Raw genomic sequence first — 14,970 nt, forward strand, 5'->3', positions numbered from 1 at the left:
CTTTTGTTGATTTTGAGTAGTTTCTAGTTTATTATTATTAATAATGTTGCCATGAACATTTTTGTAGATGTCTTTTGGAACACACATATATTTCTGCTAGAAATTCTACTCCACATAAGAGGAGAATTTCTAGATAATAGGTTATGAATATGTTTAGTAGATGTTTAAATGTTTAGACACCACTAGACAAATTTCCAAAGTCATTTAACCAATTTACAGTCCTACTAGGGACGAATAAGAATCCACTTGCTCAGCGTCCTTCCTAGCACTTTGTACTGCTGGTCTATTTAAAATAGTAATCATTTTGGAAGGTATATAGTAGTTTCATTGAAACTTAAAATTTTATTTATCTGAAGACTAATAAGTTGAGTACTTTTTCAGAATTTTTTTCTCCCAAGATATCCTCTTTTGTGAAATGCCTGCTGAAGTCTCCTGCCATTTTTTATTGCCTTTTTACTCTCTTGATGGTATCTCCTGATGTACAGAAGTTCTACATTTATCAATTAACAACCAACCTATTGTTTTATTGTTCTAACCTTTCACATATAGTTCTACAGGCCAATGGGAATTAACTTTTGTAAATGGTATAAGGTAGGTGTCAAGATTAATTTTTCCCAGTATCCTTTATTGAAAAAACATCTTCTACGCATTGCTCTTAAGTGTTACTTTTATCTTAAATCAAGTGTCCACATGTTGGGCTGTTTCTGTTTAATATATTTCCTAGTTTGCTCCTTTGGTCTGTTTGTCCATCCTTGTGTCAATCTTATACTGTCTTAATTACTGTAGCTTTACAAAAAGTCTTGACACCCTATAGTATTATTCTGTAAGACTATCTTGACTACTCCTTGCCTTCTGCATTTTTAGGTAACTTTTAGAATTATTCTTTCAATTTCCATTAATATTTTGCCGAGATTGGAACTTCGTTGATTCTATAGAACAAATACAGGAAAATTCAGTTTTAGAATATTCAATATTCTCATCTAAGAACTTGAAATATGTACTTATTTAGCTCTTTGATGATCTTCAATACTGTTTTAGTATTCCCTGTAGATATCTTGCACAGGTTATTAGATTCATTCCTGAGTAATGTTTTTTAGTGCTACTGTAAATAGTAGAAATAGTATCAAAATAGCATCAGTTTTTGAAAATTTCATTTTGTAACAATTTGTTTTTAGCATATATGACTAATTATTGTAAATGACCTTGTACCAGTGACCTTATAAAATCCACTTAATAATTTTAAAAGTTTAAATGTAGATTCCTTCAGATTTTCTACATGTGCATTTTGGTCTTCCGTGAGTAATGGCAGTTTTATTTCTTTCTTTTCAATCTTTATACCTTTGTTTACTTTTTTAGCCTCTTTGCACTGCCTAAGACCTATAGTACAACACTGAATAGAAATGGTGATAATGGGCATCCTTGTCTGGACTTCAGAGAAAAAGCTTTTAATATTTTATTTATTTTTAAAATAAGTAATTTCTTATGTAGAATTTTTAAGACAGAAGATTAAGGAGCTACTAACTGTTCCACTGTAGACTTCTCTGAGGCCTTTGGGGTGCTACTTGTTGGGAACTTATTCTTACTCTATTTTGCTGAGAGTTTTTTTCTAAAAATCATAAATGTGACAAAGAATACAGAATTTACAGAAATACAAATTTAAAAATAAAACTCAAAAGTGTATTTTGCATTTGCAAAAATACTTTTCTTTATATAATGAAGTTCTTTTAAATTCTGTTAATGTGGTAAATTACACTGACTGATTTTCAGATGTCAAGCCAGTACTCTATTTCTGTAATAAGCTCCACTTGGTCTTAATTCTGCTGTGTGAAAAATAAATCTTTTGTCATTATGAAACATCCTTCCTTATTGCTTTTACTTTAAAGTCTACTTTGATATTCATATAGTGACAACAACTTTTTTTAAAGGTAGTTTTGCATGGTATATTTTATTTTTTCTATCCTTTCACTTTCTACCTTTTTGTATACTTGTGTATTAGATATGTCCCTTAAAAGCAGCAGAAAGCTTTTCTCTCTTTTTTTCTCTTTTTTTGGGATGAAGTTTCACTCTGTTGCCAGGCTGGACTGCAGTGGCATGACCTCGGCTCACTGCAACCTCTGCCTTCTGGGTTCAAGCGATTCTCCTGCCTCATCCTCCCAAGTAGCTGGGACTACAGGTGCCTGCCACCATGCTCGGCAAAGCAAACCCTATCCTCTTTCTTTGGAGCATTTAGTCAAAAATTAATGCAATTATGGATATATTTGAATTTAAATCTACCATCTTACTACTTGTTATTTATTCCATTTGTTCTATGTCCCCTTTATTTCTTTCTTGCCTTCTTTTGGATTATTTTTTATTATTCCATTTCCTTCCTTCTAATAACTTAATAGATATGTATTACTTTTTACCACCATAAATGCTTTATAACAAGTGTTCTATTAAGTAATCCATTAAAATTTTATTTTACTTCTGACAGATTGGAATGATAAATGAGTCTGTTTTCTGAATGGCTGGCATAATTTTGATAGCAAACTTCCCAAACAGCATGACATCACACCCCAACAACATGACTTTCTTCAGAGAAAATCTAGTTAGAATGACAGAGAATTCCAGAAAAATTACTGCATACTCAGAGTCCCAGTTTTTCAGCATTTCATGCAAAATGTTTATTTGGTACAATCTCTAACTATATTCCCACCTTGTTGTCTCAAGTTTCACATTAGTGTTTGTAAACTTAAATTGTCATTTAAAATGTCGTATCTATCTTTAATAACAACAGGGTTGAAAACAACAGTAACATGAAGAGAACTTTCTAAAATATGTACAAAGCTTACATTTACAAACTGCTTTCAGAGCTGTTTAATTAAAATAGGAATTTTTAAATGCAAAGAAAACAACTTACCTGGAAATGAAAATGACTAAACTTATGGATGGTGAAAATGTAGTTTTAGAAAATATATATTTACATATAGTAAAGCATAGAATAGGGCTCAACATATTTAAAAAATAGTGAAAGATGACAAGAACAGAAAAAAAAATGTCTCTTCATTTACAGCCTTTAAGTAATATTTCCTTGGAAATATTATAATTAGACCATATAAGAAAGCATTGCCTATACCTGGGTCAGCAAATTATAGCCTGTGGGCCAAAACTGGCCATGCCCACTCATTTCCTTACTGTCTATGGCTGCTTTTGTGGCACAGCTGAATGGCAGCAACAAGAAACTATGGCTCACAAACTGAAAATATTTACCAACTGACCCTTTATAGAAAGAGTTTGTGGTACCCTAGCCTACAAAAGACTTTCACGTCTTCTATCGGCCTGGGTAAATCCTATTCTTACTTCAAATTATCTTTAGTCATGCTAGAAAAGAAACAAACTGGGAAGAGAAGGGAACAAGTATTTTACCTTTTACCTTTTTACCTACTAGAGGTACTTTTCAGTAAGGTAATTGTTCTGAGAATGCCAGTGAGATGTTTGCTCCTGTCCTAGAGACCCTGTTCTTATTTTCAAGCATTTTTAATTATCTCTGGGCTATGGATGCAAATGGCCTATTAAAGATTCAAATGAGAAGAAAGGAAAGAAGACCTCTCTTCGGAGCCCACAGACACACTTACCTCCGGCAGAGTGAATACATTCTGTTAGAAGCAGTAATTCGAAAATACTCTGGTCTTGAACGGGAAGAGCTGCCACTAATGGTTCCTAAACCTAAACGCTGATAGTCTCTGAAACAAGCTTTTTCTACCAACTGTTCCATTGTAGACTTCTCTGAGGCCTTCAGGGTGGTACTTGTGGGGAGCTCACTCTCATCTGAAACTGGGATGATAGAAACAGATATTGAAGAAACGATTAGCTCAAAGCAAAGGATTAAAAACTTCCTTTTGGACTGGGTGCAGTGGCTCATGCCTGTAATCCCAGAGCTACAGGAGGCCGAGGCGGTCGGAGTTCGAGATCAGCCTGGCCAACATGGTAAAATGCCATCTCTACTAAAAATACAAAAGATTAGCCGGGTGTGGTAGCACGCCCCTGTAATTCCAGCTACTTGGGAGGCTGAGGCAGGAGAATTGCTTGAACCCAGGAGGTGGAGGTTGCAGTAAGCCAAGACCGCACCACTGCACTCCAGCCTGGGCAACAGAGCGAGACTCTGTCTCAAAACAACAACAACAACAACAAACTTCCTTCTGAGGAAGACCCACCAAGACAGGTTTACATTAGGATGACAAATATTACGTATATCACAAATTAAATCATGTAACTTCTGTGAGGAATCACACTTAAATAAACATAAATGAAACTATAATGAATAGTCAAGAAATAAAAACACTAATTCAACTAAAAATGTCAGTAAAATAATACCATTTAAATAATTTCTAAAAACAATACAATTTTGAATTCATTATCTATACTTTTCTGTTTCATTCAGGCTTGCTCATTGTCAAATTGCAGTGATTTCTATTCAGGACTCTATAAAAAACACTCAAAGTTTGTCAGAGGCTAACTCATCAGTAAAATTTATCTCTTATATATAATCACTATACAAACTCATCATCCAGATTTCAGTCTACTTTTCAGACTATAAACTTTTATTAGAAATTTCTGGATTAACCAGAAGTTAACTAGAGGAAAAAAGAATCTGTTTCCTCGTAGAGGGATAAATAAGTCATACTTTTTTCCTGGAAATATTTTTGTTAGAGGATGTGGTATACATGGGAAACTCCCTTGCAGTTTTGCAATCACAGGTTACAAATGAGAAGAAAGGAAAGAAGACATCTCTTTGGAGCCCTTTATGATTTTAAGATGGGAAGAATTTACTCAATAATCAAGTATTTTAGGGAGGCTTTTTTTAAAAGGACATTCCTAATTGGTACTGCATGTTCTAACTGAAAAAAAAAATTTCATGTTAAAAACTGTCCTACTTTACTTCCCTATTTATTTTGAAAGTAAGAGACATCAAGTCATGATGTCAAAGTTTTTGAAAATTACTCATATACTCTTAAGGCCCTAAGTGCATGCAAAAATAAATAAAAAAATAAAAGGGGGAAAAAAAAGAAAATTACTCAAAGTACTAATGTGCAGGCAAAGATACGGCCTTCTTTCATTAAAATATATTTTTAAAAAGCAAAAAATCAACAGCTAAGTGTCTCAATTTGTGAACTTCAATTTGTGAATTTCACAATACAGTATAATCAGGTATCAATTTTATGCGTTGGCCTTTTATTTTCAGAGGAGCAAAGAACATTATATAATTTGGTCTTTTAGTAGAATAATTATCATAGAATAATAGGTTTTGTTCCATGAAACAATAAAAAAATTGAGTTAAAGGAGTCAATAGTGACGAGTAGCAATAATATTTTTATGGTTTGACATGACTGTGAAAAGACCAGGGTTTCAACAAATGCTTACTTCAGTAATGCAACGGTGGGTATTTTCTTTGCCCCAAGCTTTTGTATGTACATTCTCACCCAGGGCATGCATACACATATACAAAAATCACATAGGTTCTTTTCTTTCTTTTTTTGAGACAGAGTCTCGCTCTGTCACCCAGGCTGGAGTGCAGTGGTGTGATCTTGGCTCACTGCAACCTTCTTTTCCCAGATTCAAGCAATTCTCATGCCTCAGCCTCCTCAGCAGCTGAGACTACAGGTGCTCACCACCACACCTGGCTAATTTTTTGTATGTTTAGTAGAGAAAGGGTTTTCCCATATTGGCCAGGTTAGTCTCGAACTCCTGGCCTCAAGTGATCCGCCTGCCTCAGCCTCCCAAAGTGCTGGGCTTACAGGCATTCGCCACTGTACCCAGCCCACATAGGTTCTTTATCCCAGCAACTGAAATGGAGACCTGTTAGCTAGTGCTCTAAAGATGAGGTTTCTTTCTTTCTTTTTTTTTCTGGAGACGGAGTTTTGCTCTTGTTGCCCAGGCTGGAGTGCAATGGCATGATCTTGGCTCACCATAACCTCCGCCTCACATGTTCAAATGATTCCCCTGCCTCAGCCTCCCAAGTAGCTGGGATTACAGGCATGTGCCACCATGCCCGGCTAATTTTTTGTATTTTCAGTAGAGATGGGGTTTTTCCATGTTGGTCAGGCTGGTCTCAAACTCCCGACCTCAGGTGATCTGCCGGCCTCAGCCTCCCAAAGTGCTGAGATTACAGGCATGAGCTACCAGGCCCAGCGATGTTTCTTTCTTAACATGTTGTTGTTGTTAGCAGTAGTTCTTGAATAACTACTGGTGACTGATTCTAAGATCATGAGGAGGGGAAAAAAGAGTGTCATGGCATTTTGCCTCCCATTATATTAGCTTCTGTGTAGTGCTGATTTCATAGTGTATTTGATACTGAGTTAAGAATGGGAAACAGTTTGCACTAACTTTCTGCCTCTATTTTCCCCACTGAGAGGTATTGTAGCTGTTCTTTCAAATTTAGCAAGTATTTTTTCTTATGACCTAAGTATTCCTTCATCTTGGGTCCTCCATTTTGATTAAGAGAACCAACAATGTTCTTACCAAAAACTGAAATCTTCAGCTTGAAATGTTCAATGTCCTTATGTTAAATTCTTGTTCTAGAAGAATAAGATAGAGGGGACTACCCTACATGGAAATTTCCTAGGCAGTGAAGTTTCCTTCTTTCTTCTTTTAATGAGACACACACAAAACTGGCCAATTAGCTTTACGGATTTAGCAAAGAAGTACAATTTAACAAAATGTTACCGGAACAATGGAATACTGGGAAAGTAATTTTTCTCCAGTTCTAAGAAGCTGGTGAGTGCTTCTGTCTTCTCATGAGATCTAGGCTTTTGTGAATCAAGATCTAAGTGCAACTACATCTTACTGTCTTATTCATATAAGAAATAAAATTGAATAACGAATGAAGTTCGAGTTCTCACATACCAGATACATCATCATCTTCATTCCATCCAGGACGATTTACTCTTTCTTCCACAATTGTCCCTGTCTTCTTCTTCAGTAAATATTGTCGTCCAATTGTCATTTTCCCTGCCCTTTTGGCACCTTTCACAATCGTTTTTGAGAAGGTGCTACAAGTCATAAAACCAAAGAGAATGTCAACTTAATATAAAAGCACTACTTGTATTGTTGACACCTACTTAGCTCAAATTGTTTTTTCTCCTTTCCCACAGCCACTACTGGTCCAGACTTTTGTTAAGCCTCTCCTTAGGTTACTTTTAATATGGCAGTAGACGAATTTCCTGTAAGATACCATTGTCATCAGGATACTGTTTTAGGCAAAATGTGCAGGAAAATGTAAAGTGACACACAAACTATTTATCACCCCAAATCTAAACTCCTTGGTTTGGCTTTTTGGTCAAGCCTCCCCTGAACCCAGTCTGGTTATCCCTATGCCACTGTCCCCACCACAGTTCCCACAAAGCGTGCTTGCTGGAGTCCTCCTACATGGAAATCCAGCCTGCACCCTTCTCTACTCACTCAAACTCTCTTTCTACCAACTCACAGGCCTTTCTCTGAGATCATATGACCTTTATAGTTGGCAACACATGTGCTTATTTCTTAACTGTTGTAAGTGTGTATATGCAATGTCCTCCCTCTAATTAGCTGTAAACCTTCTGAAGCCTAGAAAAATAATATAATTCCCCCTTTTTAAGACGAGAAAAGTAAGAAATCAGAAATCTGTGTATCCTTTTGAGAATCAGCTTTAATGAAAGGGAAACTAGGTTGTAAATCACTTGTACCTACAAGTACGTTATTTATTCAATTTACCCCTTCTTGCTGATGGAAAATATAGGCAATCCAGAGAATTAAACAGAGAACCTATCTCCTGACTAATCAGATGGGGGTGAAGATTCTGAAGACTGTTCTTGATTATATTCTTCTCTATGACAAAGAACTCTGTTGGTGTTTTCTTGCCATTCAGTAAAAAGTGATAAGGCTTCTTTTATTGTCAAATAGTTTCACCAGACTCTGTCTTTAATTGTCTGCAATGTAAACCTGAAGGTTATAAAACAAGTTTGAGATAACTGCTGGGAATCATAAAATACTGATATTTCCTAAATTAAACCTACTGTAAATCACTTGTGTAGCTTTTATTTTTATTAGTGGGCTTTCTGGCAAAAACTGGAAAGCCTGCTAGACAAATTCTAAAAAAGTTGTAACACTAAACGTAACTTAAGCTCAATGGGATTTTTGAAATTTTTTTCCCAGCTAAAGCTATATCTTTTGTTTCATATGCACAGGCAACTCTCAAAATTTTTAAATTGCTGTATCTCTGTTGCAACTGATACAACAGGCTTGATACAGGTATATATTTCTAAAATGAATATAAATATAAGTGTTTCTGATAGTTTCTAAATGTAAAATACCACACAAAGCCTTTTCTTCCATTGAAGGCTGGGATAACAAACATCAGAGGCTCCTCTGTGACCCTATGGTGCTAAGACGAGATGCTTGGCCCACTGCTATAAATCCCTAAGAATCTGCCCATGCTTCGGCACCCCATATCTCAATATTCCCTGGTCTCCCTTGCTTACCAGGTAGTATAGGTGGCTAGCTGTGCAACATATCGTCTGGAACCTCAAATCTTTTATAATGCCCAATCTACTCTAGTTTCAGGCAAAGGAAAGGCCTCTTCTCCAAAGTCTGAAAAGTTCTCCCTAGTATTGTAATCTGTATTGGCAGATGCCCAAATTTTACACGGTTAACAGTGAATCAACTGAAATTTTACCCCTTATATTTTATCACTAATGGAAGATAATTTAAAACGATTGTTGTTTGTAATAACTGAAGTTTAAAACTTTCAACATAAATTTCTAAAAACTTTAATTAGGAAATAAGGGTTCATACTAAAGAAATATGACAACTAAATGCAATGCATGAACCTGGATTAGATCCTGGACCAGGAATAAAAAAGTACCTAAAAAGAATCATTAACACAAAGTGAATACAGACTCTAGTTAGGTAAGAGTTTTATATTAATTAACTTTTCTGGTTTTGATTACTGTACTGTGCTTATATAAGATAATGTTGGGCAAAGGGAGAGAGTGCCTTAGGACAAACAGCTAATGCATGCAGGGCTTAAACCTAGATGATGGGTTGATGGGTACAGCAAACTACCATGGCACATGTATACCTATGTAACAAACCTGTACATTCTGCACGTGTATCCAAGAACTTAAAGTATAATAAATAAATTTTTAAAATAAAATTTAAAAGTTAAAAAAAAAGATAATGTCTTTGTTCTTAGGAAATGTATCATGATGTACTGAAGGATAAAGGGACATCTTATATATAACTCAAATGGCTCGCCAGGCGCAGTGGCTCAAGCCTGTAATCCCAGCACTTTGGGAGGCCGAGGTGGGTGGATCACAAGGTCAAGAGTTCAAGACCATCCTGGTCAACATGGTGAAACCCCATCTCTACTAAAAATACAAAAAATTAGCTGGGCATGGTGGCACGTGTCTGTAATCCCAGGTATTCAGGAGGCTGAGGCAGGAGAATTGCCTGAACCCAGGAGGCGAAGGTTGCAGTGAGTGGAGATCACACCATTGGACTCCAGCCTGGGTAACAAGAGTGAAACTCCATCTCAAAATAAATAAATAAATAAAATAAAATAACTCAAGTGGCTCAAAAAAATATGTGTATATATGAGAGAGAGAATAATAAACAAATGGACCCAATTAGAAACTAATGGTGAATCTGGGAAAAGTATACATAGGAATTCTTTGTACTACTGCTATACATTTTCTGTAAGTTTGAAATGTTCTAAATAAACAGTTACTAAAAAAAGAAAAAGAAAATAAAGCCTCCTATCTCTAGGTCAAAGCAAATCTGTCCACTGGGCCTGGACATTAATAAAAGCTGAAGGGATTGGTCAAAAGCATTTAGAAACTGATCAATATGGAAAAAAGAGAAAACAGAATTTCACATTCTAATAATGCAATGTGAGCAATGGACATGACAGTCAAAGCCTCTGGTGGCTTTTCATTTTTGAAACTTGCTAAATTTATTAATGCTGCTGTTCCATAACCTTATGATCTTGGCCCAGTGGGCTTGACAGAAACAGAACAGTGAATGAAAAGAGCAAGTATTTACACCTGGACACAAAGGATAGGTCATTTCTTTTGCAATCAATTACGGGAGGACTGAAATTAAGAGACTTGTCTTTCTTCTTACCGAAAAGAAGTGTTCTTTTCCTTCTGTTTTGGTAAAATTATTTGTGGGGTGGTTTGTCCAGCAGCAAAAGCAAAGGTACTGAAAATGGACTGAGGATAACGAAACTTCATCAGCTGTTTCTTAAAGATCTCTACTACTTCTGGACTGACTTCTTCATCAAATGCTACCTTAATCAACTAGGAGCAAAAGAGATTAAACATAAGAAGCATTAAGGATTTCTAGGCAACTTTCCCCCAAATAACAGAATATAATAATACAAAATGGCAAGACTTTGGAGGCTGAAGGGACTTTGGATAACATACAATTTTTTTTTTTTTTTTTTGAGACGGAGTTTCGCTCTTGTTACCCAGGCTGGAGTGCAATGGCGCGATCTCGGCTCACCGCAACCTCCGCCTCCTGGGTTCAAGCAATTCTCCTGCCTCAGCCTCCTGAGTAGCTGGGATTACAGGCACACGCCACCATGCCCAGCTAATTTTTGTATTTTTAGTAGAGACGGGGTTTCACCATGTTGACCAGGATGGTCTCGATCTCTTGACCTCGTGATCCACCCGCCTCGGCCTCCCAAAGTGCTGGGATTACAGGCTTGAGCCACCGCGCCCGGCCAAACATACAATTTTTAAATTAAAATAACAATAATAATAAAAGCCTTAAAAAGGTTTACTTGCCATATGGCTAGTTAGTAAGGAAAATCATGCATCTTTAAGTCGGTTTCTTTAAGACTATTTCATCTATGATGGGATAGGGAACTGTCCTAGCAAACACGCTCTTCTCATTTTTCAACTGGTTGGTTCCAGATAGGGAATTTGGCCTAATAAAGTCTCTTCCTAACCAGATACAACAAACATAGGAAGAAAAAAACATCCATTTGACTAGAATCGCAATCAGTACAGCTAGGGAATATTCGAGTGTGGAGTTCTTCGGTAGTTGGAACAGTGAGGAAATCCCTAGGCAGCCTATGGTTTCAGGTAATGGGAGGTCTGGGTTCTAAAGGTCAGCAGCCTTACATTTTACACAATTAGTGCCGGAGCCATAGGGGAGATCCTTGACTAGAAGGAATGAGGCAGGAAGTGGCATTCTTAAAAATCTGAGAAGTCATGAAGAATAGGAAAAGCAAAATATTACAAACTGAGTTTAAAAAAAGGAAAAACTAAGAAAAGGCCACTTCTTCCAGGGTCTGGTTTACATCAGTAACTCTACTGGTTCTGATACGGTCACAAACTGCTGGAAAACCCTTTGCTTCATCAGGGGTATGCAACTAGTACCAACAGAACTTTAGCCCTAGCTGGCCAGGCACGGTGGCTCACGCCTGTAATCCTAGCACTTTGGGAGGCCGAGGCGGACAGATCACAAGGCCAAGAGATTAAGACCATCCTTGGCAACATGGTGAAACCCTGTCTCTAATAAAAAGTACAAAAATTAGCTGGGCGCGGTGGTGCGTGCCCATAGTCCCAATTACTCAGGAACCTGAGGCAGGAGAATCGCGAGCTCCCCACAAGGTGGAGGTTGCAGTGAGCCAGGATTGAGCCACTGCACTCCAGCCTGGCAACAGAGACTCTGTCTCAAAACAAAAACAAAAAAACAACCAAAAAAAGTTTAGCTCTAGTTATACTTTATACTTTCTACAGAACAGCCATAAGGAGTTCCCTTCTGAAATAGATGCTAAGACAAATGCTTTTTATCTGAAGGCTTCATCAAACAGGTATTGAGGCATAACTTGGCAGAGAATGAGAACCAACTGTATATGTCTACATTTCTAAGATCACTCATTATTATCTGTTGGTACTCTGAGTTGGCAAAGGGGCTCCAGGGATTAAATCCAAGACTATTTACGAGTTTACTTAGTTAATGATTGCCCTTTCAGACCCTCTGATCTTCCTCATCCTCATCCTCTTAACTTCTGAGCACATGATCACAGAAAATGGCCACAATATCATTCGATTTTTGAAAACGTCTGAATAGTAAAAGAATGGCTTCCTTTTTTAATACCTGAAAAGATGCTGATGTGATCTGCAGTCCTTCTTGCATGTTCTGCTGCAGCTGGTTCTGCATGGTAATCTTCTTCTCCTTGGTGATGGAGGCAATGGGAAAGCTCCGCACAACTGTCTGCTCACCCACTGGAAACAGGACACAGTTTCAGCAACAACACTTTATAGCTCACTTCTAGAGTGTCTACTGCTCACTTAATCATTCTTTGCTGGAGAAATGTATTTGAAGAGGACACTGCACAGGGATGCAGTGAAGGAAAGTACCCTTTACTCCAGGAAAGAATTGTGTCTCAGGAGTGGCAAGTGACTTACATTTCACACAATTAGTATAGGACGCAATAGAAGGGATCCTTGACTAGAAGGAATGAGGCAAGAACTGGAATTCTTGGAAATTTGAGAAGTTACAGACAAGTGACTTGGCACTCCTGAGACATAATCCTTTCCTGGAGTGAAGGAACTGTCACAGCCTGCCTTCATTCTTTTTATCTCCCCAACCTACTGTGTGCCACACAAGATTTAAGTGCCACACTAGTCTATGGGAATTTTATGGGAAGCGATGTCTTATACAAAAGAAAAAAGAAAAAAGAAGAAGTACTCCTCAAATACTGAAAACACATCCAAGATATTTAATGTAAGGATAAAGCAACAGAGAGCAAGTTTTTAAAGTTTGTTTCCACACATGGTAAAAGGTGTTATACTATGTATGCAAGCCTTACATATACAAGCCTGGACTTAGGTCCAAGATTTTTTAGGAGTTTAACTATTAAAGCAAACACGGGAAAATGTAAGTAATTATTTATCAAGTACCTGAGGTTATGAAGATGAAAGTCTAGAAAAAAAGTAGCACATTCAAAACCTCCCTTGAAGAGCTTCCAGTTTCCCGTGGGAGGAAAGTCACATGCAGAATATAATAATATGTGGTTAGCTCCTAGGTTTGAGGAAACAGACTACAGGGATTTGAATATTGCAGAGAAGGATTTCTGCATGCCAGATGGATAGAAAATGATTTCTGAAAGAAGTGAGGGGGAAGGTAGGCTTTAAAAGAAGTGTAGAATCTGGATTTGCAGAAGGGAAAGGAAGAGCATTTTAGGCAGTGGTAGAGGAACATAACAGGAGTGGCAAAGAACAAGGCCTCTCAGCTAGTAAGCCAGGGTGGGGAGAGGGTGGGGAGATGTGAACTAGGTTCATCTTATTTAACAGTCCAGACATTTCTTCATTTATTATAATCGGAATCCTAATTCCCTGGATCTATTCGTCTGTAATCTAGAATAATTCTGACTATTTTTTTACATCAAGCTCATATCCAGAGGCTAAGCAAAGTCAGGATGTACATAGGATTTAAGTTTTAGGATGCATTAAACACCTACGTTTCTATAACATATAAAATTTTAAGATTTCTGTCATTAAAGGAGAAATTTTAAATTTGAAAAGGAAATAAGCAAATAAAAAGATTTTCTTTGATAAAAGTAATTTTCCTAATAAGTGAAATTAATCCAAAATTTGAAAGGAAAAAGCGAGATATAATATATATATATATATATATTTTGAGATGGAATCTCACTCTCTCTCTCAGACTGGAGTGCACTGGTGTGATGTCAGCTCATTGCAACCTCTGCCTCCTGGATTCAAGTGACTCTCCTGCCTGAGCCTCCCAAGTAGCTAGGATTTCAAGTACGTGCCACCACGCCCAGCTAATTTTCTGTATTTTTAGTAGAAATGGGGTTTCACTGCGTTAGCCAGGATAGTCTTGATCTCCTGGCTTCATGATCTGCTGGCTTTGGCCTCCCAAAGTGCTGGGATTATAGGCGTGAGCCGTGGTGCCCGGCAGACATTTCTTTTTGTTTTGTTTTGTTTTGTTTTCTTTGAGACAGACTTTTGCTCTTGTTGCCCAGGCTGGAGTGCAATGGCACTATCTCGGCTCACCACAACCTCTGCCTCCCAGGTTCAAGAGATTCTCCTGCCTCGGCCTCCCAAGTAGCTGGGATTACAAGCTCGCGCCACCACGCCCAGCTAATTTTGTATTTTTGGTAGAGACGGGGTTTCTCCATGTTGGTCAAGCTTGTCTCGAACTCCTGTCCTCGGGTGATCCGCTTGCCTCAGCCTCGCAAAGGCATGAGCCACTGTGCCTAGCACAATATATTTCACACTAAGCATTACTTTGTTTTCTTTAAAATAAATAAATTACAGCAATTTAAACGACCACATAAGTATCACGTTTATGTGTCCAAAATGTATGTTTATGGCCATTAATCTCACAAAAGTCCTACTATAAAAATTATAAGTACTATATAGCTTCTTTTAAAAGTATATTTGCTTTCTTTTTTTTTTTTTAATTTTCTAATTTTTATTTTTTTGAGTCAGAGTCTCACTCTGTTACCCAGGCTGGAGTGCAATGGTGTGATCTTGGCTCACTGCAACCTCTGCCTCCCAGTGAGGAGGGAGACCCAGGAATTTAGGATTCCCTCCCCCTCTGTCACATTCACTGTGCATCTCAACAGAAGAGAGAGCAGGCCAGCTGTTGCCTTCTGAATCTTCTTCCTGAAAACAACAGGCTAGGCCTTGGGGAAACTTCAGAAGGCACTATTTTTACCTAAAACTGTAAACCGAAACCCTTTCATATGTAATTCCTGAAACTGTAAACAGAAACCTTTTCACATGTGAGTCCTAAAACTGTAAACCGGAACCCTTTCATATGTAATTCCTGAAACTGTGAACTGAAACCCTTTCATATGTAATTCCTGAAACTGTGAACTGAAACCCTTTCATATGTAAATACTGAAACTGTGAACTTAAACCCTTTCATATCTAATTCCTGAAACTAAGAACTTAAGATTCTTCCACGTGTAGC

The 14,970-nt window shown here is 37.4% G+C and overlaps 1 protein-coding gene and 1 non-coding gene across 6 annotated transcripts in view; both read right to left on the reverse strand.

Annotated features, from left to right (window-relative positions):
• SBF2 (SET binding factor 2) overlaps nucleotides 1-14,970 on the reverse strand; it is a 478,855-nt gene that overhangs the window by 57,495 nt on the left and 406,390 nt on the right. For all 5 annotated transcript variants that reach the window (XM_039470842.2, XM_039470843.2, XM_074401080.1 and 2 more), the window contains 4 exons: nucleotides 12,124-12,251; nucleotides 10,138-10,313; nucleotides 6,883-7,028; nucleotides 3,615-3,813 (listed from right to left, as the gene is read on the reverse strand). In XM_039470842.2, the coding sequence (XP_039326776.1) occupies nucleotides 3,615-3,813; nucleotides 6,883-7,028; nucleotides 10,138-10,313; nucleotides 12,124-12,251 (649 nt within the window). The remainder of the gene's footprint in view (nucleotides 1-3,614; nucleotides 3,814-6,882; nucleotides 7,029-10,137; nucleotides 10,314-12,123; nucleotides 12,252-14,970) is intronic.
• On the reverse strand, nucleotides 8,064-8,125 carry LOC120364791 (U7 small nuclear RNA). The gene has a single exon (XR_005579931.1). It is a non-coding gene; the product is annotated as a U7 small nuclear RNA (small nuclear RNA).

This window comes from Saimiri boliviensis, chromosome 6 (genome assembly GCF_048565385.1).
Source record: "Saimiri boliviensis isolate mSaiBol1 chromosome 6, mSaiBol1.pri, whole genome shotgun sequence".
NCBI classification, from domain to species: domain Eukaryota; kingdom Metazoa; phylum Chordata; class Mammalia; order Primates; family Cebidae; genus Saimiri; species Saimiri boliviensis.